This window comes from Haplochromis burtoni, unplaced genomic scaffold, assembly GCF_018398535.1.
Source record: "Haplochromis burtoni strain Fernald_Lab_line unplaced genomic scaffold, NCSU_Asbu1 Contig_193, whole genome shotgun sequence".
Taxonomy (NCBI): domain Eukaryota; kingdom Metazoa; phylum Chordata; class Actinopteri; order Cichliformes; family Cichlidae; genus Haplochromis; species Haplochromis burtoni.
In genome coordinates this window covers 21,726-46,169 of record NW_024582554.1, presented here as the reverse complement: position 1 = coordinate 46,169, position 24,444 = coordinate 21,726, and the positions used below count along the sequence as shown (strand labels likewise).

Here is a 24,444-nt window from a genome sequence, read left to right as displayed (position 1 = left end):
GTGTGTGTGTGTGTGTGTGTGTGTGTGTGTGCGTGTGCGTTGGATGGAGTAAGGTGGTGTTAGTACACCACAACACACACTCTGACAGTGAGAAAGATGCTGCAGGCGAGTCTCTGTCACATCTCTAATCCTCCTTCTAGCGCTGTGTTCCTCCCTCGCTGCTTCTCTTCCTCTCTTCCTTCCCTGCTCTCTCTATCTCTTTCATCATGCCCTCATCTATTAACTAATGATTCCCGTTTTTTTCTCTTGATTTGTGTATTTTACCGTCCTCTTTTTTGTCTGTCCCCCCATCCTCTCATTCAGTGGCTCTTGTTCTCCTGCCCTGTTTCTGCCTCTCTGTGTTCCTGCTGTGAGGATCAAGCCACTATGGTGGTTGGACTTGCGTGTGTGCTGCTTGTGATTAAACATCAAAGTCTGTCCACGACTGGGGGAATCGAATAGCGTGCGTCCACAGTGGTTTTGAGTCACGATAAATAATTAACGTGAAGAACTGTCTCTTTGCGCCATATAAAACAACTTGTTCCCCCTCTGTGTCGCTCGGTGTCCCGCTGGGCCGAGTGGGCCGAGCAAGTCAAACTCTTGCATGCTTGGCGTGTACCACCACAGGCTATGTGAACACTGAAGCACATGTGCAGATTTTGCCTCTGCGCACATGCCTGCTTATGTCCACGAGTGTCGCCATGTCTGTTGAGTTAAAACTGACTGAGTCAAATTAGCTTAAATAAGCACTGCTAATCCCATTGTGTGGGAGGAGAGAGGGGATGGTGAGTGAAAGCAGGCCTGGTGGAGCCTCTGCTTTTCGAAACACACAATGCTGAATCTGTACTCAAGAAAATTAGATTCTTTTTCTAAATATTCGATTGTGTTTTGCTGCCTTCTTTGATTTCTTGACTTTGCTTTGCATTATCTTGTCTCTATCACTATTGTTGTCATTCTGGTCGTTTAAGACTTACGTTTTAATATTACGTTTCAGTCTAATACAGTGTAAAGACAGACGTATCATTATTTTCCTGGTCCAGTGAGAAGAAAGCTTGCTTCAGCTTCATAAAGGCGTTGTTTGATGGTTGGAACGGAAATACTTAACTGGCCTGCGCAAAGTCCTGACTGATGTCTCATCAAACACCAAGATCAGTATCTAACCCAACAATTGCTCTCTGGGATGAGTGGGAAAAATTTTATAGGTGTGGAAAACTTTCCCAGAAGAGTGGATGCTGTTACAGCTGCAAAGGGAAAATCAATTTAGAACGGGATGTCATAAAGGTTCCTGTGAATGTGTCCTTTTGTCTATGTCGTTAAAAGCTTTGGTTACAAATGTATGCAGGAATTCCTGGATTGCTCTGTAAAGCGTTTCCAGACATGTTGGAATGGCCTGTAATTCCTTATGCTAGCGGTCACACGTTATAATAATTTTGCGCGTGGATCAATACCGCAGCCTTGTAGATGTAATAACTCACTCGGAGCTTTTGAGTTGGCTGTTCGATGTGGCAGGCTCGTCAAAAAATAATGAAATCCATAACAGACGTTTCTAATAGGTTTAACTTTTTCATGGCAGTGTTCGCTCTGGCACGCAGCCGTCTCTCTCCTACAAATTGCATTCCCACACAGCTTAACTGAAGCACCGATTTTGAAGGGAACATTAAAGCCACCGGATTATGTTTTCTATCAACCTAATAAATACAGTTAGTTAATATATTTGGCACACTGCAGTTTTGCATATTATTGACCATATCTGTAACATGTTCACTGACATTTTTTTCTATTCTAGCATAATGTTGCCGATCCTGCAGTGCAGTATCTAGTTGTCAGGACACTGTCCATTGTACTAAAGTGCCTGGAGTGCACCCTTAATTACTGCCCCTGGAGGGGATAAACACATTTAGGCAACTGTATGGCACGATCTGGTTCTGGTTCCTTTGTAAGCTTCTGGCCCTTTTACATAGTGTGTCTTTGTCGTGGCAGATGGCTGCCACTACCTGAACCGGGAAGTTTTTCCTTCCCACTGTTGCCAAATGTTTGCTCGTAGGGGGTCATCTAATCGTTGGGCTTTCCCTGTATTATTCTAGGGTCTTTGCCTTACGGTGTAAAGTGACTCAAAGTCACTGGTGTTGCGATCTGGAGCTGTAAAGATAAAATTCAACTGAACTTAATTGACCTTTGTGCTAAACATTCTTTAAAATCACCATTATGGTTTTGTTCTTATGATGCAGTTGTATTTGTCATTAAATCCCGGTGGGTTTGTGCCTTCTCAAAATTAAATCTTTCAGGGACTCTCGTCATTAAGGTACTGAACTTTTAACACACTAATATTTCTGCAGTTAGCTTTACTGAAAAAAGTTCTGAAGGGATTCCTTCTTGAACACAGAAGCAGGGTCATTACTGTTTCTTCATTATCTAATAAGCTGATAGGTAAATAAAGCACATGTAGCCTCACCATGTCCATGGCAGAGCCAAATGGAGTGTTCACAATAAGTTGCCCAACAGGTTTGGGGTGGCTGTAGTTCAGGAGGTAGAGCAGGTCACCTACTGATCAGTAGGTTGGTGGTTCGATCACTGGCTCCTCCAGTCTGCATGTGAAGTCTGCATGTCACGTATCCTTGGGCAAGATACTAATCCCAAGTTGCTCTGCGATGCATCCATCGGAGTGTGAATGTAGTTAGAAAGCACTACGTATAAAGAAAGTGCTTGTGAGATTGGGTGAATGTGGCATGTTGCATACAGTGCTTTGGAGAGTAGAGAAGCGCTATATAAGAATCAGTGCATTTAGTTTGTGGATTTAAATACGACATGTCAGAAGACCACATGGTCTGCAAACATGACCTAAACTGGAGTGTTTAATTTTTGGGGCAAATATGTATGTCTTATTTGAAAGTATTACTAACCGCATCTTGTTCTCTGTCCATATTTACAATAATAATGATCAGCTTTTTCATGACAGTCTTACTTTTATCCAACCTTAGTTTTTAGAACTACTCTAGGTATTATTAGCTAAGCTAACATTAGCTACTAACCTACTGTTAGCTACTCTGTTAGTGGTGTAAGGTGACAGTATGTGACAGTTAATAACTACAAAAGACATGGTCCTAAACATAACTAAAGGAATAAAAAAAGGTTTTACTTACCTTGCAGTCCTACAGCAGTAGCTATAATATGGGTTTGATTTTAAATGTATTGGTATAATCCACTGATTTATGCAAGCATGGATCTAGGAGGCAAACAAAAAGGAAGCTAAAGTGGCTAAAGTTAGCAGTTGGCACCCAACTCCTTCTTTGTCTTTATCCAGGGACAAAATGGAAAGTAGGTAGTAGGCTGTTTGTTATTATTATTATTATTATTATTATTATTATTATTATCATCATCATCATCATCATCATCATCATCATCATCATCATCATTATTTATGCTTATTACACAGAACCTACCACAGGTAACTGAGTGGTAATATCTTGGAAATTACCACATTATTACATTCTTGTTTTTTCCTTGTTACCCTACTATTACCACTTTATTACCAAGCTCTATTTCCACATTGTTACCCCCAGTTTTGGGACCCTTATTATCCAATTACATAAATTTCAGCATAATATTACTCAATTGTAACCACTGTTGCTTCCATGATATTAGTTGGCAATTGCATAAATTGCATAAATGGTAACTTAGAGATTACCACCTTATTACCCTCTTGTTTCCCCCTTGTTACCCTACTATTACCCCTTTATTACCGACCTGTAGCAGAAAGTGCTACCGGAAGTTGAAGTTAGGATTCACACAGGGCCACCAAACTTGGACAACAGGGCATTGGAAATATTGCTTGTTCTTCTGAGCCTTGATTTCTGCTGCAACATTTAGATGATAAGGTCAGAACCACCCTGGATTGTATCAGCAGTCCAGGCTGCTGCTGGTGGTGTAACGCTGTGGGGGATATTATCTTGGCACACTCTGAGCCCCTCAGTACCAGCTGAGCATTGTTTAAATGCCACAGTCTATCTAGTCAAAAGTAAGAGATGTTGTAGTCAACAAAGATTTGACAGTGTCTTCTAACTAATCAAACTGTATATTGCATTTTAAAAATTTTGTATTAATACATTTTTGTTGCATCCAGCAGTCATTAGGAGTAAAAACTGAGTTACATCAATGCCATATGCAAGAAGTACTTTGTGTGGTGCAGCCAGTGTTAATTTACCTGCAGGTGGTCTCACCTGCCAGATGATTTAGTAGAGACTTTGCAATCAACCTCTGCGAGAGCTGTTAAGTCTCATGGGATCATGTGCGCCCCTCTGCTCACTTCTTCCCCAGCAAGGTTTGCAAGCACGGGCAAACAGATAGATGTCAGGCAGAGGAAGTTTGAAATAAAATCACAATCTTACAGGCATGAATGCATTTACAAGTATGGAGAAACCTGTGTGTGTGTGTGTGTGTGTGTGTGTGTGTGTGTGTGTGTGTGTGTGTGTGTGTGTGAGTATGCGCACACCGCTGTGGCCCAACCCAACCTGCCTGCAAGGCTGTTATTAGGGTTGTTAAGTCGTGAGTAGTTAATTAAATCTAGCAGAGGTGATCACAGTTGGGTGTTTTCACTGTGTCGGTGCATGTAATGATTAGCACAGGGCCTGTGTTAAACATTAGGATGGACCTCGTTATATTAATCTTCTGTAGTTCTTACTTCCTCTTTGTATACTTTAAAAACACAGCGCTCACTTCAACATCCCTTTTTTCATCTTTTGCTTTTCAACACTTCCATTGTGACTAGTGTGCATGTGTTTTTAGCACTTTTTTCTACCATCACACCTGGATTTGTTTTTTCACCTGAGTGTTACTACGTAGTAGCATTTTGATACACTAAGTGAGAAATATTAATTTGATATTTATAGAGGGTTATGACACGGCTGTGCAGTTCCATTCAGCCGATGTTATAACATTTGCTCCTTTCCATATTCCACAGTCATAGTGTCAGAGGTTTAGCTCTGTTACTAACTGCTTGGCTAACATTGGTGTACGACAGTTGAAAGGAACAAGTACAATGAGGGCTTTAATGAAGCAAGTCAGCTTTCCGATCATTACATCTGTGAAGATATTTGCATCAGAGCTGCCACAGCACTTAAAAAAATGTACAATGAATGACAAATGTAAGGATGTATAGGAGTATCAGGGGGCAGTTGTAGACCAGCAAGCCTCCAGGCGTGTGATACACCGGCAGTTACTGTTGCTCTGTAACTGTTAAAAATCGAAATATGCAAATGTCTTTGGCCAGATCATAATAATCATAACCAACCTGGCAAGGGCCAGCTTTTGATACTTAAAAATGCGCTGACCTTTGGCCAGATTTCTGTCTTAAATTAAAGTTGGATGTACAGTCCTACTTCCTCCTGACCTGTCTCCAAACCCTGTTTCTCTCTCTTCCCTGCTGGACCTCAGAATAACTCCACTGTTGATGTGCTTTTCAAAAATTCCCTCTCAACGTGGCCTCACAGAGAGCAGACTGCTCTCCTGGCAGCAGGTCGTTTCCCTCGCTAACGAGGTGAGTGAGGAGGAGAAATGAGGAGAGAGAGACACACATTCACAGAGAGATGGAGTAATATGTCAAGAGGAGAAAGAGGAGAGGAGGAGAAACGGGCACAGATACGTGATGAGATGAAGAAGAGAGAGAATGAGGTAGAAGAGGCATTCAATGATTCGTGGACTCGCTCGGGTGATATCTGAGGCCCCTCTGTTATACAGACATGCACAAATATATACACTGACAGTGTTAAACACATGCATGAAAACCCAAGTGAAAATAGGTCTGCAAAAATGCATTCAAGTTTGACTTTTCCTCTTGTCCTTAGGAGAGGTGAAGCCAGTAGCTCTGAACGTTTGTGTGAGTGTGAGAAATGAAAGTAACGGTTTCATGGCTGTTGTGTTTTTCCCCCCGCGCAGCCCGAAGATGCGCCTGGGGACTGAGTTCTGTAGCACAAACATCTGTTTTCTCCTCTTTTTTCTCTTGTAAAAGCCATAACAAACAGTAGCCCAGCACGTCAACAGAATCTTTAATACGCTCCCCCTACGCCCGCACGCCTGATTCTACTCCTGTAACTTAACACAAATCACCTGTATCATTGTAATCTCTTACCTGATAAAAAACATCACTTTAGAGCAGGGATATGATCAGTGGAATTACATTTAGTTATTCCCGGGTTTGCTCAGCAAACACAGGAGTGGTTCTCTCCTAGAAAGAAGATACGGTCAGTTCCTCGCGGGAGATAATCTCTTTTTAGTAACTGTGACGCCTACAATCGGCACGGACACGTTTTCCTGGCACCGTGGACACTATGAGGAGGTTTGCTGGTAAAATGAGATATAACTGTTTGAAAGAGAGTGACACCTTCCCATACAGAATGATTGATGGTACCAAATTAAAACAAGCTCCAGTGCTTTAGCAAAGATACTATAATCCTTCGTTGACAAAATGATAGACTAGACCATCAGTGTTTTAGGGACTTTATGACGAATTTGAGATAATGATTTTTTCTTCCTTTGGAAATTTTGCAGCCTTTTGAAAATCTTGTTATAAGTTTTTATTCCACCAAACTATGTTTCAAAAAGTTCTGACAGGTGCTCAGTGATCAATCATCAGTTCCTTCTGCTTTCTTTAAAACGTCATACGAGCCCGAAGATGCAGAAAACTAGAAATGATATATTCTTCTAACCATATTGCAAAGCATAATGTCAGTTTCAGCATTAATTCTTTTCCTTACAGTTAAAAAAAAATAAGTAGAAAACTGACTAAATTCCACACCAAGTTACAACAGTTGATGGCATAATCACATGGCTTTCATCCAGAGGAGACTTTGCCTTCATCTTCATCAGGGCAGTCACGAAAGTCTAAAGACCTGCTGGGTTTCAGGCAGAAACATCAATTGCTAAAATGCTAACAACACCATTTAACCCCCATGCATTTCACTGTTGCTTAGTGCACTATACTGTGCTGCAACAAAAGTCTCCATGCTAACAGAATTCTAGAGTTGCCCTTATTTATTTGGATGAAGCATTTTTTCTGCAAACACTGACCAACTGCCCACTTAGCACCAGTGAAATTTTGACGAGTGTCCTGCAAATGAGAAATGGAGAATGTAGACTTTTAAAGTAAAAATGTGCACCTTTTGGAAGATGCTGCATTCAGCAGTGAGGCACAGCGTTGGTGCCCTAGTGCAACAACACTAGTAGGGCACACTTGGCTATGGTCTCACATGATACCCTGCACTAAAATCTGTGCCCAGTGCATTGAAATGTGATGCTCAAACAGTGTTTCTCCTTAACTATGGTGGCAAAATGGAAGAAAAACGAATGATGCATCTAAACTTAAGCTTTCACTCCATCACAGAGACAGAAACAACAGATCCAGGTGTAACAATGAAATAAAACACAACCTTCTGAGCAATAACGCCGTCTCATTCTTTGCCTTTGAATCAAAGGAGCAGGTGGATGGTTGACACGGGTCCTGAAACTCGTTCCATCTGTTTGCTTCTCATCCACACACATTTACTCTGTCTGGCTTCCACTGACACTCCAGTTCATACCTCCACCTCTCGTGGCTCTCATCAGCTTCCTACTCTCACTACAGACTCTCTACAGTCTGCAAACACCATAAAATGTACTTTATTTCAATAAAACAAGCAAAATGGTTGGTTTGAGCGTTTATGTGTCAATCCAAGCATCTCACCACTTGTTATCAGTGTCTTCATGAATTTTTCTCTTTGCTTATCTATCGCTGTTAAGCTGAATCAGCACGTGCTGGTCATTAACACAAGGGTTTCTTTCGTCTTCTCCTTTACTCGCTCTTTATCCCTCACAGAGAGAATCTGCAGCATCAATCGTATAGCTGAGCTCATCTGTTTTAATTGAGACATCTATGTTAAGATCAACATGAATATTAAATTCCACAGGCTCCATTAATATGCTAAGGCCAGTCCAAGTGTTTTAATATTCACCATGTAAATTATTGAGCTTGTGTTCATGGGCAGTGTTGGATCATTCGTCAGAAATGTTTAGTCTCTGATCTTCAAGAAGTAATGGAATTTTAATCGCACGCACTCAAGCTGAAACAGGAGGTGATTTTCCATGATGCACTGTCGCATCTGCTTGACCAGCCGTCCCCGCATTGTTGACCTCCAAGCTGCCATTTTTAGCTTTATTAATTAGAGGGAAAGGTGGAAAACATTCATTGTGACAGATATTTCTTCCTATCTTCAGTCCTGTCTTTCTGTCTTTGAAGTTCCTAACCATGTAAGACACCCGCCCACACACACATCGGCACACCGGAAATTATTCCGAAAAATCCTCATCTGACGTTTCACTGAGCACAGACGTGTCGGCAGTGGCCGCAGCGATAAAGTTGGTGTTTTGAGTGACTGCACTCAGCAATTTATAAAAAGTTGGTTGCATGGCAGCAGCCGAGGACGTTGTCGCCTGCGGTTGCACACATGTACACAAGCGTGCAGCGTGTTGTCGAGGAAGATGGATCGGAGTACAGATTGTAAGTGACATGTTAATTTCTTCTGCATCACTCACGGCCAAGGCGTCCGCTATCAAAGTAAAGGGACACGAGCCCCAGCCATCAAGGCTTTCCTCTTCTTTTTTCCCTTGTCTTCTCATCCTGGTGCATTCCAGGCTTGATTGTGCGCAAGGAGATGTTTAATATATCTTTCTACTCACCCATCTCCCTCAAAACCATTTGATTTATCCCTTTGCTCTACATCCTATTACTGCTTTCATGTCCCGAAGGTCAAACTGCATGTTTAGCGACTGAAAGCAAGCATGGTCGGGCATCGCAATTACAAGGTTACACGTATCAGAGCATCATTAAACATTGTTAAGGAATAATGGGTCAGCATCGCGTGTCAACTTTGATGATCTCCATACATTTTCGTGAGATATTCTTAAAGTTGCAGACAGCTTCCAGAGGTCGGGCCACAAATGTGCCACCAGTGCCAAAAGTTACATAGATCAGAAAAACTCCACGTAGACCGTCATCATGAAGAAGCTTCAACACAAGGTTCACATGCATAGTTATACAAGTATAACACACAGTGAAATGTAGCCTGACACGCTCCTCGACATGTGCAAAAAAATTGGGGGGGGGTGTAGAGGAAAAACACTCTATATATATATATATATATATACATATATATATACACACACACTGGGTGAATGTGCAGTAGTAGCAGCAAGCAGGTGAATTCTGTACATTAATGTGAATAGACATCTGAACAGATTTCACAAGTTTACTGGATATGTTGTTTTGCAATATAACTCCCTCTCATTTTGTAGCACTTAGTTGTTCAACATGCTCTTTATCCACGATGCAGAAACAGTTTGGTCATGTTACTAAAAATGTGTTTTCTTTTGCATTTTTTAAAATCTTGCTTTGATGTGTTTTCCTCTTTATTAGTGTTCATCTCTGACTATAAAGCAGATATTAAATGATAGAAATGAGCTCTGCTCAAATAACTCAGGGTGTTTCACCATGATTAGTTCTTCATGTGTGATTTGCATGCACCGAGGAGTGGCAGATACAAAATACACATAAATAAAATACAGCGGTCATACAGACAGGTGAAACAAAGGAAATGCAGTGCTGTGAGGTGCTTATGTACTGGACAGCAGCTCCGCTTTATTTTCTGGGTCCTTTAAATTAAACTGTGAGAATGAATTCTACAACAAACGATCAGCCAGCAGATTATTGAGGTCAGGGTAATGGTAAATGGACTTGTTCTTAGCGCTTTTCTAGTCCTTTTGAGCACTCAAAGCACTTTACACAACCTCAGTCAAGCATGCACTTTTTGCTATGCTACCATTCACACACACTCATACTCCGATGGATATCTTCCCCAAGGATATTTGGCATGTAGACTGGAGCAGCCAGGGATCGAACTCATCGATTTTATCATGTAGAATTTAGACTGACCGAGTTCTGATTTACACCCGGTAATAAAAAGAAAGGTCCTGTGTTTAGTGCAATGCTCAACTCCAGTGTTCAGTGTTGTTAATGTAAAACTGGAGAACTAGAAGGTTTGCGACACCTGTTGGATGCTGTAAGACAAAGCATGATGTCTCTGTTTTCTCTTGTGTGTGTATGCAGGCAACCCTGGTACTACGGCTGGGGCTTCAACCTGCCGCGAGGTCAAGCTCTGCTGGATAAGTGGAACCAGATCCCAGACAACACAGACATTCTGGTCACACACTGCCCTCCACTGGGTGAGACACATATTACAACTGACACACACACACACACATGTGCATAGATATTCAATTTGAAACACTGTTACTGACATACATTTTTAGTTGCAATTATTTGGTAGTGGAATGATTTTTTTTGTCAAATTTACATGTTTCAGATCATCAAATACATTTTTACATCTTATAGATATTTTACATCTATAAGGATAACACAGGTACAATATGAAGTTATTAAATGATGACTGTGAAAAGCTGCTGCATAGCCCAAGTGCCCTTGAGCATCAGTTTAAGGACTGATGGCCTGGCATTCTCCGTCTGAATTTCCCTGGTAGAAGTTATGCAAGCACAATTCAGAGTTCCACCAATTACAGCAAGTCGTCGATGCAGCCCCAGACCACCATCATCACCACCTTGTTTTGGGTTTGTTGTACTTTTTGTCTCGTCAGTCAACCTGTTAGGATACTTGTTCATGTTGCAGCAGTGCAGCACGGGCAGTAAGAGTGAGCTACGTGAATGTCTATAGGAAGTTTATATTCAAGACATAAAGACAAGGTGTGAGTGTTTATGTCTGTTTTATGTCTGCCGTACAGATCAAATTCATCTTCAGTGACTACAAGTCAAAGCTTCAAATCCACACTTGTTTACATTCAGTTATCTTGTAGCTTAACTGTTACTTTTTTCTTTTGTTGCTTGTGTAAATTAAAGGTTCCATTTAATACAGTACATGTTTAATTCCTCATTGCAGTCGATCTGGCTTGTGTAAATAGACATGGACACTAGAGTAAATCCAGCAGAAAACATATTTTAATTAGCCGAAGTTAACCTGTCTACTTCATTTGAGCAGCCCTCCCTTAAATACATATGCAACGAGGAGAGAGGTGCACTCAGAACACTGAGACAAAGCACACACAGATGGTTCGATAAATACACCACATGTGTTTGGAACAGAATGCGTCACATCTGTGCGTGGAGAGACCGGCGCAAAAACTCACCTAATCTTTTATTTATTTTTCCATTTATTGTTAACTTTCAGTTCAAAAGAGAGGAGGAACCAAACACGGCATAATCTCGCCTTGTTGGAAGGAGAAAAACTGAGCTTTGCTGTGTGAAATTTCATAAATTAGGCAGGCCAAGAAAACACGAGGAGGAGGCTGAGAGAGATAGCATGGAACCAGAAAAACATACAAAAATTTGAAATTTAGGCGGAAAACACAACTGATGACTGAAATCGTGGAGAACAAGACTAGACTATGTCATCATGTCAGTTCAGAGGCCACGCCCTTTGTAAGCCAGCCCATATGGAAAAGAAATAGAAAAAACTTGCATTAGATTTGGCTTGCTTCATATAGTGAATCATTGAAGGCTTCTATGATTTACTCGTGAAAGAGGCCACTTTCTCGTTACTTTCATATATTGTTTTAGTAAGTATCCAAAACATACAAGTTTCATTATATAATTTTTCAAGGGATCTTATATCTGTTTTCACTCTTGTATGCTTTTCATACAAGTTTCACACAAGACAGATACAAACTTTATAAGATTTATATATATCTTTTCCGTATGGGAGGGGCCGTTTCATGGAGCAACATGTTTTGTTTACAGGGGCGGAGCCATAAGCATCTATCTATCTGTGCTTTTTACTTGATGTTGATACGATCGTGTCAGACTGAAAGAAGGCTAGGTAAACTGACTGACTAAGCTACATACTTTCAGCCTCCACAGATCTATTTTGCGCATGTGTTTGTGCTGCACTGGTTATAGATTTGTAGATGTGGAGCGGCAGGTTTCTGCCCGCTTTCTCCGATTATTCTGGTCAGCTCAGATCACTCACACTTACAAACCTTCTATCATTATTGATTAAAAAGTATTTACTATATTAGCTATTACTCAGTAATTTCAAAAGATATTAGAGGTCACAATAAATCTATACACAGAATATTGGCACAGTAACTAAAATTTAAATTTAAGCAAAAAAAAGAAGAAAAATAAACCAATAATAGAAAATAATGAACAAAGTTCAGGGCTTCTGAACTACACTACAAGTATGAGTTACTGTCCGAGCCCAACTCTGTGTCCTGAAGCTGATATTTCTGAAAAAAAAAGTTGGCGACACACACGTGGATGCTATGAAGCTGTATGTATCAAAAAGCAGCAAGCAAAACTTCAGCTTCTGATGACATTTTGACAAATCAGGCTGCATTTACTGACGAGTCTATTTATGAGCCTCTCGTTCAGCTCCATCAGAATAAAAACACAGCAGTGCCCTTTGTTGTTTGGGGGTTTTTGCATTGAGAAACTGAAATGGACTCAGTCTCAGTGCTCTTGTGTCAGACCTCAGCTGCCTGTAAGTGTTCACAGAGCAGTTGAAGCAGACATCATTGCACACAGTCACAGTTATTTTGGGCGTGCTGCAGTCTGCAGCCACTGTTTTCCATAATGTGACTATGACATTACAGGAAGGCCTGTGTGCCTCTCACAAATCAAACTCATACAGTGTATTTGAAGCTGAAATGTGGAACAAGTCAGGTATTAAGATTAAGAAAGCTAACTGTGCTTTTTTCTTTTTTTCATAAACGAGCAGCTTTGAGCTTTTCTGTGAGCAGCGAGAAAGCGTGTCACATGCTCAACGCATGAAATTTTACCGCGGTAGTCCTTGTAGAAACACTACAGAAAACCATACAGTCTGTATATGCAGACATTTATCCACAGCTTTTGTAGACGTGCACACACGCACAGCTTGAGCATGCTCTGTCAATGGTTCATTTACCTTTCAAATGAAAGAGTGGTGGAAAGGGCCCCCGATGAATCATTGTTGGATTGAGTGGATGCATAAAAGGTGAAAGTAATCACAGCGATGACTCACACAGATCAGTCAGCTCAGCTTGCGCTGCCTGAGAGCACACTTTACCTGTACAGGAGATCATTAGCCTTCTTAGTAATCACTTTTCAGCTCATACACACTTGTTTTCATCCTCTTACACACCAGTGTTGCAGCAGTCTGAATAAACACAGATGCTAGCTCACAAGCTGACTGACATCCTGTGCAAGCATCACAAATATGGCTAAACACACACTCCTTTCTCTCCTGCACACACACTTTCACACCTCATCTCCTGCTGCAGCTGTGGTGTTCAGATGAGTGTGTGTGATTGATTTCCTTGTCTGCGTCTCGGCTGCGAACACGGCCATTTATTTTCCATTCAGCTTAGCCAAGTGTCTCCAGCTATCTGCTCATAAGCCACAGGCATATGGAGCAGCTACAGCAGGCTACTAATGCATGACACACACACACACACACACATACTCGGAGCAAGACTTGGAGGGAATGACATAAAAAAAAAGTAGTATGGAAAAAGGGAAAGGAACACAAACGCGGACGCTACAGTATTTTCAAATTGTTTTTAATAAGACGAAGTAAAACACAACAGATGAGAAGGTGAAGCAAAAAGGAGCGGGAGCAAGACATAATTTCGCACTGCGGCAAAAGCGAACGTCTTTTATGAGGCGCGATAAAGCTGCAGATCGGCGGCAAGAGAGGAAAAATATGGCCCCTTCATCTGGCTGTGAGGAAGAAGTTAACAGCAGAGAGAACAAGGGAGAAAGTGAGACAAAAAGAGGAAAACAGGCTCAATGCCCAAAGCAGCAGCTGCTTCGAAACAAGGAGCACATTAGAGTGAAATACCCCGAGACACAAAAAGCCCTCGTAACTTCTCACTTTACTTCCACCATCTCCCAAGGCTTGTAAAAATATACTTACACTTTTAAGGCATTTTATGCCTAAACCCATCCTAAACGTGTGTGTGTGTGTGTGTGTGTGTGTGTGTGTGTGTGTGTGTGTGTGTGTGTGTGTTTTACAGGTGGAGAGATTTAGAGGGTAAAGAAGTTGGTCTGTATCACTTTACAACCATGACTGATTCACTGCCAGCTTAGTACACAGATGTCGTTATTCCTCTGCTGAGCACAAGCGGGTCCATTAATTCTGCTGTGAGCAGGTTGCTGGGGAATATAAAAATGTATAAAGGCTGTCTTTCTTTCTCTTTGTTTTAAAAGCAAACAGATCAGCAGCACCTCTGATGTAGTATCGGGGCTTTCATTGTGGGAAAAGTCCTCCCATTATACAATTAAACTTATAGCATTGAGTGGCCTGAAGCCCCAAAACATCATTTCCAGCTGGAGCTTAATCAATAAGAAAAACCAGGACATTTAAATTTGTTTGCCTGAAGCTTTTACCCAAAAAAAGTGTTACCCTCAACGACTTAGATTCTTAAAAATATCAATTCAATTTTATTTATTCAGCACCAAATCACAGCAACAGTCGCCTCAAGGTGCTTTATATTGTAAGGTCGACCCCACAATAACACATACTTAAAGATTACTGTCGTATGTTTGGAACATATGCACTGATTCTTTTATAGCGCTTTTCTGCTCTCCCAGAGCACTCAAAGCTCTTTATACAACATGCCACATTCACACACATTCACACTCCGATGGATGCATCGGAGAGCAGCTCAGGGTTAATATCCTCCCCAAAGACACCGCTAACCTTCCCATCAGTAGATGACCCGGTCTACCTCCTGAGCTAGCACCCCGACTACACCCTGAAAGCTGTGTGTGCTGTTTCAACTTGATAATTCAAGTCTCACTGCAGGCACGGATAAAATCCCCCAAAAAGTTGTGTCTGTGGAAATGTTGTTTTTTGTCTGTTTGTTTCGTTTTTGTTTTTTGCTGTTTTTTTCCATGAAAATAGTCCCTGTGTGGCTTTAAGTGGCTTCATTAAAACTGTGTACCTTTGTTTCATTTAATATATTACTATACAAATGTCTCCCTGATTCATCCTCAGCCTCGCCGCTCTCTCTGCTGCATGCAGGGAGACGCACTGCAACAGTGAGCGTGTTGGTAAGCAGGAGAGAAACATGTTCGTATGTAAAATCAAGAAGTCCTGAACAGAGAGAGACTGCAGTCTCTGCAGATACGGGGAACTGCTGGGTACAACCTGTTCAAGCTAGAACTGCTTTCTGTTTCCTCCTACACTTGTTGGGAAACTTAATTTATACTTTATACTATTTATACAGATTTCTATGACGTTGTTGTCACTGCACGATTGCTCCATGTATGTCTATAGATTTCTGCTACACACAGTGGGAAGTGACGGAGCTGTGAACACACACACACACACACACACACACACACACAGCAGAACAACTGTACTATATATCTGCTATACTGCATGACCCTTTAGCTTGAAGATGTTTTCAAAGAACTAATGAGAAGTTGCTCACGTTGAACCTTGTTCCCTGATGAGTTAGTAGACTCTTTCATGTCATACTGAATAAAACATATTTACATTAAGGCAGATAAGAAATTGAAATTTGGTAGCATTTTATATGATTTTACACTTAAAATCTGAATTCACTGATCACAATAACCATTAGTTATATTTAATAGAACTTTTATTTTCCTGCACTGAGGATGCTGTAGCCTTTAGCCTTCATCGTTGTTGCCTTTTTTGTTTTGTTCGTCCTCTTGTCTGAGCAGAGCGACAGACAGCAGGGAAGATGGAGGCGCGCAGTCCTCAGTCATTTTATTGCTCTGACTTGATGCTTTTATTGACTCAGCATCAGCAGCATCCGTCGTCGCGGAGGAGACACTAAATCATATACACTCCGTGCTTTATCCTTGTCACACATACTGTGAAGTATGCATCTGTGTGCGGCTTTGATTGATCTTTATTTTCTGTGGCTGCTTTTTAAGAGTCTTTTTTCAGTGCTGTGTAATGTTGTTTGCCATTAGACAAGCAGCTTGAAAAGAAGAGCTTCTTTCTCAAGTATGTATGCATCAAATTTCATACTATGGCATTCATAACATTTATGTCTTGAAATAAAGATAACTGTTTTATATTTTCAAAAAATGTAACTCAGCATCACCAAGCTCACATTAAATGAATTAGTGAAATGATCCAGCAAGGATCATTGCTGTGGGAGGGTAAGGATACAAGTACTGAACGAGTTTCCGATGTTAGGGAGTATTGAACTACATAATTAAACCAGAAAATACAATTTCCAGTATCTTTCTGGTAGTTTGACTGCACACATATGTGTATAGTACGGAGCCCCCCAGGGGACATGGGAGGAAAAAAAAAAAAATTAGGGAGGAAAAAAAAAAAAATTAGGGAGGAAAAAAAAAATAAGACTGACTTTTGCGAGATCTCGTAAGTATTGCGAGCGCTCGCAAAAGTATTGCGAGATCTCGCAAAAAGTATTGCGAGATCTCGCAAAAGTTTTAGCCGCATTCTTCGGAGGCCGCCAGCTCGAAGCCGACCGGGAGGTCGAGGCACGATGTGCCGGGAAAGCGGTGTTCCTCCCGGCTGTAGTAGGTCTCGACCTCCCGTTAGCTTCGAGCTTGTGGGTGTCAGATCTCCAAAAACCTCGGAGCTCTTTTGCAAATATGTGATGTCTTGTAAACCAAGCAGGTATCTGACGTTTACACAACTACATTCACGCCTCAAAATATCTTAAAAGTGTATTTTGTGACCCAGAAAGAGTAATATTACAACTAAGTAGCTGCCGCCATTGTTGGAGTTTTGCGAGATCTCGCAATACTTTTGCGAGCGCTCGCAATAAGTATTGCGAGATCTCGCAAAAGTCCGTCTTAATTTTTTTTTTCCTCCCCAATTTTTTTTCTCCCATGTCCCCTGGGGGGCTCCGTAGTATAGTGATTTCCTTCCATTTTTTTCTTTTTGATTGCAATTAGTTAATTATACAAATAAAAAACTGCAATAAAACAAAGATTTTTATTGCATGTCTACAACTGCACTGAATGAAAAAAGCTGTCAGAATCAGCCCCGCTGTGAAGGCATTCCCATGTTGTTCAGTGCTCACACAGTACCGTCATCATGTTGGATTAACCTCCAGAACAAAAACCAATTGGTGTGATTTTTAAATGTTCAGAGATGTTGTTGGTAGAAAAGTAAAAGTTACGTGACTCCTGGCTCAGCTGGTCAACCAGAAAGATTAATCTTTCTCATTTTTCAACTTCTATCACCTCAGTGTCTCCTCTTCTGTTGGAGGGGTTTAAATACACCCCACTGTAGAACAGCTGACACCCCAGCTCTTGCATAAAGGTAGTGGATGGAAATGGGCATCATTTTCTTATGAAACTAACTGACCAAATAAAAAAAAAAAACTGCATTACTTTGCAGATTTTTTTCCACAAACCTTCATAAGCTTTGTGAGCATGGCAGCGTATCTGATTCACGTCTCTGTGTGCAGGTTTCCTGGACTGGGTTCCCAAGAAGATGCAGCGTGTTGGGTGCATGGAGCTGCTCAACACAGTCCAGAGGAGAGTTCAGCCTAAATTACATGTTTTCGGACACATTCATGAAGGTACGACTAATTACACTGCTGTCGAATACTTTATGTTTAATGCAGTAATGAACCCTACAATTAAATGGACGTTGATATTTAAATTATGTGTATTCAATAATTTAAAGGTAATATAAAATATAAAATGAATCACCCACAAGTTTGTGGGGATAGGTTAATTGATTAATCCAAATTGCCCATAGGTGTGAATCTGTGAGTGAATGTGCGAGTGAATGGTTGTCTGTCCCTGTGTGTTGGCCCTGCGACAGACTGGCGACCTGTCCAGGGTGGACCCCGCCTCTCGCCCTATGACAGCTGGGATAGGCTCCAGCGCCCCCCGCGACCCTGAAAAGGATAAGCGGAAGCGAATGGATGGAAAATGAATCACTTTGAATGAAAAATCAGATCTGAGAGGAATCTGAATGTTATATTCTTTAGACCAGCGCAGGCTGTTCACAAATTACAGACCAAACAGCTTACAAGCACTTAGCTCTGCCCCTCAGTAGGCTCCCGGTAGCTAACTAATAAAAAAAAAAAAGGCTTTTTAGTAAGCAGCCTTTAAGAAACAGCTTAAACAACTTTTTTGTTGCATCACGTAACCTGTGTGGCTGCAACATTACTCTGCTATCATTGTAAAATAGAGAGAAAACCAAACATCAACAATTTAGAATTTAATTTTATGCACAAATATGTTTAAATATATTTCCACTGATAATTTTACTTTGAATTATTAGACTTGAAAACAGAATTTTAAAGGTAAATTTATGAATTACATTTACAAGTTGGACAAAGGTTGATTCAGCCTGAACCACAGCAGAAAGAAAACTGCTGTTTAGGTGTGTAGCTGCGATATAAAGTGCTTCGAGGTGCCTGTTGATGTGATTTGGTGCTAAATCGAGAAAACTGAAATGAGGTGACTCAAATCAGAATTCTGACACATGCAAACTCACATATAATGTGAGGAATTTCTGTTTAGGGAAAAAGAAGTACGCTAATTAGTACAAGGCTTTTTTTTATTAAGCATCTAATGTTGCCGTGCAACTGTTGTATCAGTGGTTCCATAGGGTTTTATTTCAACTAATCACATGTTAACATATAAAGGTAGTGCAAATCTGTGAAAATCCATCAACCTTAAAATGCTAATTAAATGATTAAACTAACACAAAACACTTTTGTTTTAAAAAACATAGAATGTCTGAGCGGCCACATTCTATCAGCATTTCATACAGGCCAGCAGGGCCAAAGAGGCCCACTCCCAGCGTTGAGGGTGGCTTTTTATTTAGGGTTATCAGGTCAGCACTGAACCCCTGGAGCACGAGTCCCACATCAGAGAGAACCAGATTAGAAACTAGATCAGATTTTATAAGAGGAGAAATGGGTTGAAAGCAGTGCTCTTCATTAATGTGAGGCCTCACAGAGAGGCAGAAATGATCCTCAGCGTGTTTTGTATTCATGTATTCCAAATGTGAAAGGAGCAGCACAGAAATGCAAAGCAATGTTCCAAGAGATGGTGAAAATGACACGTTCACGGCACAACGTTAAAATGTAGTGCTTTTTAAGAGATGGCAGTTAACTTATGCTTGAAAAACTGTAACACTTTAATGTCTGCCATTTGGAAGGCATGCACTTTTGAAGCAGACGTGTAGTGGTGTTAGTGTCACACTCTGCATATATTTTCACAAACTAGAATCTCAGGATTTCAGAACACATGAGCCTTTCTAGCTTCCAGTTTTGCAGCTGTTTCTTCAGTTCAGATCTGCAGTATCTCTTATTTGTCCCTTGAACCGCCGCAGTTACGATTCTTCCTGTGGTACACTCTCAGACTTTTGTTTCCCTGGAGCATATTTACAACGCTTCCAAGTCTCTTCCATTTGGGGAGTCAAACTGCTCCACCCCAAATGTCTGCATCGTTGTTTTTTTATAAAATAGTTAGCATCGTCCCTTTTTTCTGTTTTACAAAAAGTGAAAGGAGCATATATTTATACCAGTAACTGTTGAGTCACTGATTGAAATTCTTCTGTTTGTCCTTTTTCCCCACGGTTGAATGAAAAATGTAGACAAGTTTAGTGTCATAAAGCCTAAACGTGGAGGTCTGATTAATAACCAAATGAATAACTAAAACCAAAGTTACATATGAATAATCAGGACAGCTGAAGGATTTGAAGGTTCTGAGTTGTGTGGTGCACACAGAGGTCCATTTTGATCCCTGTTAATATAATATTCACTGTTATGCTGATGACATCCAAACTTACATCCGTATGAAACTGTCTCTGTCCCCCTGCTCCCTTGGTTTAACTGTCTACATGAAAGACTGGTTAACACAATTGTCTAACCCTAAATGAAAGCAAGACAGAAACTATTGGATTTGGAAGCTGTAACTACTCTTTGGATAAGTTAACTGACACCCTTGGTGGAACCCTTGGTCCCCTTGCTTATCATTACTCCCATACTGTTAGAAATCTTAGTTTTTAGTGTCTACAGTTGTAAACATCTGCCAACTTTTTCATTAGTAGTTTGGACTATTGCTGTTCTCTCTAGCTTAGTCTTTAACACTCTCCATTGCTTGCTTGGCAACAGGTATTAGAAGATATAACCACATCACTCCAGTTTTAGCAAATTTAAACCAGCTGAAGCCTAATCTTGAAAGTAGAGATAGTGTCTGTCTCCTGAATCCAAACTGGAAGCTGGTTCCACAGAAGAGGGGCCTGAAAACTGAAGGCTCTGCCTCCCATTCTACTTTTAAATACTCTAGGAACAACAAGTAGGCCTGCAGAGCGAGAGCGAAGTGCTCTAATAGGGTGATATGGTACTACAAGGTCATTAAGATAAGATGGGGCCTGATTATTTAAGACCTTGTATGTGAGGAGCAGGATTTTGAATTCTGGATTTAACAGGAAGCCAAAACAGGAGAAATCTGCTCTCTCTTTCTAGTCCCTGTCAGGACTCTTGCTGCAGCATTTTGGATCAGCTGAAGGCTTTTCAGGGAGTTATATAACCCAAAAGTAGTACTGAGATCATATAGGCAGATCCTCTTACTACAGCTTCCAGAGTCTAAGGGCCCGATCCAAAGAGGGGATCAGGGTCTTAGACTCTGAAATAAACTGTAACCTCTATTTGTTTTGAATGTCTTATTTTATTTATATTTATTTTCTTTTTTTTGTTAACTAACTTGTAAAGCATTTTGGTCAACCTTTCCAATGCCCTATAGAAATCAAATTGACACTGACATTTTTAAAACTCCTCAGGTTATGGCATGATGACAGATGGCACAACGACTTTCATCAATGCCTCAGCCTGCACCGTGAACTTCCTTCCCATGAACCCGCCCATTGTCTTTGACCTGCCCAATCCCAGGACTACGTGACTACAGGAATCTCATCTGCAAACCCCTACCATCAGTAAGGAGAAAGAAATGAAGAGAGGTAGGTGAGGCAGCAGGCAGAAAGGACCAAATCCTGTAAATATTACACAGATGTGTGTTTATCATGTGCAGCACACGTCCGGAGAATCTGATCGTGAAGCTGACCGAGTGAGGGAAGGAGGACGCTCCCTCACACTGTTGTGTTCTGTCATATGCCATCATTTCTTCATCTCAGCATGGACTTTAAAAGAGAAGAGACAAGGGTTAATGGAAGGACAGTAAAATGCAAACGAACTGACGATTCTTCAAATCCTCTTTTACTGCACTGACAATCTGATGCTGCTCTCAGAAATGCAAAAGACCAATGCCTCGTCTAAGGGACGGTTTTAGCTGAACCACGGCTACACAGCACTAACGGGACATTTGTTTTCACCAAGCTTTTCATACTTTTGAACATCAGTTTCCATCTTTTTACAAATTTCCTCCCACTAAGAACTTTTACTACTGCCCTTATCTTCCTTGTTTGATCCCATCCTCAGGCCTGGAGCATGCTGGAGTGTTCTTTTTTTCTTTCTTTTCACCAGCATGTCTGTGCTTGAGAAATCAAAGTGAGTGTATGGGGGCACAAGAGGTCTAGATGTCTGACGTGATTCCCTTTTGCCTCATTTGAAACTCTCAGTAAGCCTCTTAACCACTAAAGGCAGAGTCCCATTCCTGCTTCCACGTAGTTCCCATGTTGCTCCTCCTCCTTTTCCCTCCTCTCCATGCTTCATGCTATGAATGACTCGGTTGCTTTTTAGCCCTTGGCTGGAACGTCTGGCTCACGGACTTGCAAAGGAGACCAGGTAACATGCAACGTAAAGGTGCTATAAGCTAATCTGAACAGTCATGTCACCAGACCTGGGAGGAGTAGGATGCTCCCTCATGTTATGTTAATTATGGAAGATATGGATCTTCAACTTTTCAAGAGAAGCAAAGCTGTAACTAACTGATCAATGTAAATGTTCTTTGTCAATGTAAAGAAAAAAACTTGAATTTTTCTTCTTGAAGATTACCAAGTGTTGCTATGCTTTTCAAAAAAAATGTGTCAAGAAATTTGTGGTTGTTACATTTTATTTGGTTTGTTTAGTAATGTAATGTAACGCTTATTATAGTATTTTCTTCTTTGTGAAGCTACTCAGCCCCATTCAGTGAGTATTAACTCTTTTATGTCTCTAAGCAGTTTGTGTTACAAAAAACAGTAATTTTCTTTCGCTGCTTTATTTCTGAATGTGGCTGATCCCAGTAAGAGTCTGAATGTGCTTAGCATAACAAGAACACGTCACACTTTGATCTCCGACATTATGTATGAATGTTCCCCGGGGCTGCAGTTTACTCACGCTCTACTCTCGCTTCTTTCGACGCATCAGCGTTCGTTGCAGCAGCTGACGTCTTAATGCTTCCAAATTGGCAAGACAGGAAAAGGGGTCAGAACCGCTCACCGAGGAACGCAATAATGCGGAAAACAGTAGGAGGTCCGTTTACATGTTAGAACACAAACATGGCACAGTTTTAGCACCTTCTCTAAAATCCACGTTTTAATTGTAATTTTTTATTTTTCATTTCCATTCATCTCAGCAGGGCAATAAGGAACTTTAAATAATTGACAAACCTACGTCCTTTTGCCATTTGATGCTGTCTATCACACTGATTATACCACTTTCATAGATTCTTAATCTTTGGTTAGTACTGCTCTTCCAACATCATTTGCTCTTGCATCTTGACTAAATATGTCATATATTGGTTGACATATTTTTTGACATTGTAAAAACTTGTTTTATCTGGACCTAGCTGGACCTGTTGTCATTTAACCGGGGCCCAGCTTTTTGGTTCAGAACATGGGTACTTTTTAATAAGAAAGTTCATTTAAAACCAGAAGAACCAGTAAAATCCAGTGTAGTTGATGATAAATTGCTTTTTTTTTGGTTTGTTTTCCTTGTAAAAAATAATTTACCCAAGGCAGATGCCAACTTGGATTTACATTTCATTTAATAGAGAAGTGGCAGTCCATCATCCCAGTATAGAGAAAATGTTTAAACAGCTGGTTTTTGTGGCCAACATAAATAATGTCTTTTTTCCACTAAATGCTAGAAAATTTCCTAGTGTGCTGCTTTGAGCTCACCCTCTGAACAAAAACTGTACTTACACTGCTTTGAATCACTTTAACCTATACAGCTGAACAAGAAGGAATATTTGAGTCTCTCTCTACCTGTCGCTAAATAATTAACTACTCCTACTTCACTAATTGGCTGTGTTGGATAAGAAGAACAAGAGACTGTTGTTTGTCAAAATGTCCAGACAGTACAGGACTGTGAACATCTCAAGAGGAGGATTTTCAGCCTGAAACGAGGGATACTGTAAATCGCAGCACGTAATTACAGTTTGAATGTAGACAGAGGACGTTCTGTACAAATGCAGTTTAGGTCATTTTGCCTGTGTGAAAGTCGTCAAGACTTTATAAGAAGCAGCCTCATCATTTAAAACGCAAACTTAATTAGCATCTATGAAAAGAAACGTTCTGAGAAAGGAACAAAGACAAACTATTAAAAACTAAGAGATGGGAGGAACTTTCATCTGGAAGCTTCATGCAAAGCTGTCTGTTTGGTCTGACTCTCCAGCTCCAGTCCTCATTTAGATGTCTCTCACTTTGATGCTCTTCTGCTTCAGTAGCTGTGTTATGTTTCCTGTTTTATCCTAGAAGGGAAAAAAGTGCTGTACTGTTTCTTGATTTATTTTCTGAGGCATGCTTAAACAAGTTAATGACTTCTGCTACTCAGACAATCTGCATATGAAGAGTTTTGTTCCAAAATGAGATATTTACCTTTTGAAACAAGGAAAGCCAGCATGGGCAGAATGACTGACAGCTGAGACTTGAAAGCAGGATAACTTGTTGACATTTCTACTTGCTGGATTTTTCTTATTCAAACAGTACTGGATGCTTAGGTGTTTGGATGAATGGATGTATAGCATTTTGGAATTAAAGTGTTCATATAGTGTTGTATTTTTGCCATTATTGCTGGAGACTTTTTTTAAACTGTACAATAAGAGAAAAAGAACCAACACCTTCTGGAGACATGTAAAGTACCTTTCTTTCTAAGGATTCTGGTTTCTTCACAGATTGAATAAAGTCTTATCTGTGACCAGTGGATCACGTTTCCTTATTTCCATCCTGTACTCTTCCCTTTTGTCTTTGCTGTACGTTTCTTGTTGTAGACAAAGAAAAAAAAATAGAAAAGAGCAGCGAGGAAATTTTTCTTGTCCCGGTTCTTTCCTTTGGTTCCAATCAAAGGTATCTTTGTCTCCTATCAATTATGGAGCTCTGAGCAGCGAGTTAATTTCCAGTCGCTAAACCCTTGCTGCTCCATCTCTGTCTTCTGTTTTGTTCCGCAGGTCTTCCACACCTCTGCACACTCTAACGAGAACCCTCTTTCAAATAATTACATTAGTAATCCCGAGGGAGAGCGGGTAATTTAT

The 24,444-nt window shown here is 40.6% G+C and overlaps 1 protein-coding gene across 2 annotated transcripts in view; it reads left to right on the top strand.

Moving 5' to 3' along the window:
• The window catches only part of mpped1 (metallophosphoesterase domain containing 1), a 100,564-nt gene extending 76,448 nt beyond the window's left edge, over window positions 1-24,116 (top strand). Inside the window, exons 5-8 of one of the 2 annotated variants that reach the window (XR_006055008.1) lie at window positions 10,112-10,227; window positions 17,478-17,591; window positions 20,816-20,992; window positions 21,064-24,116. Coding sequence is in view for 1 of the 2 variants with exons in the window: in XM_005935311.3 (XP_005935373.1) it covers window positions 10,112-10,227; window positions 17,478-17,591; window positions 20,816-20,934 (349 nt within the window). In the remaining variant the exon portion in view is untranslated. Of the gene's footprint in view, window positions 1-10,111; window positions 10,228-17,477; window positions 17,592-20,815 lie in introns of both variants that reach the window. The other variant, XM_005935311.3, reaches the window with a different exon arrangement.
• Window positions 24,117-24,444: the final 328 nt, after the last annotated feature.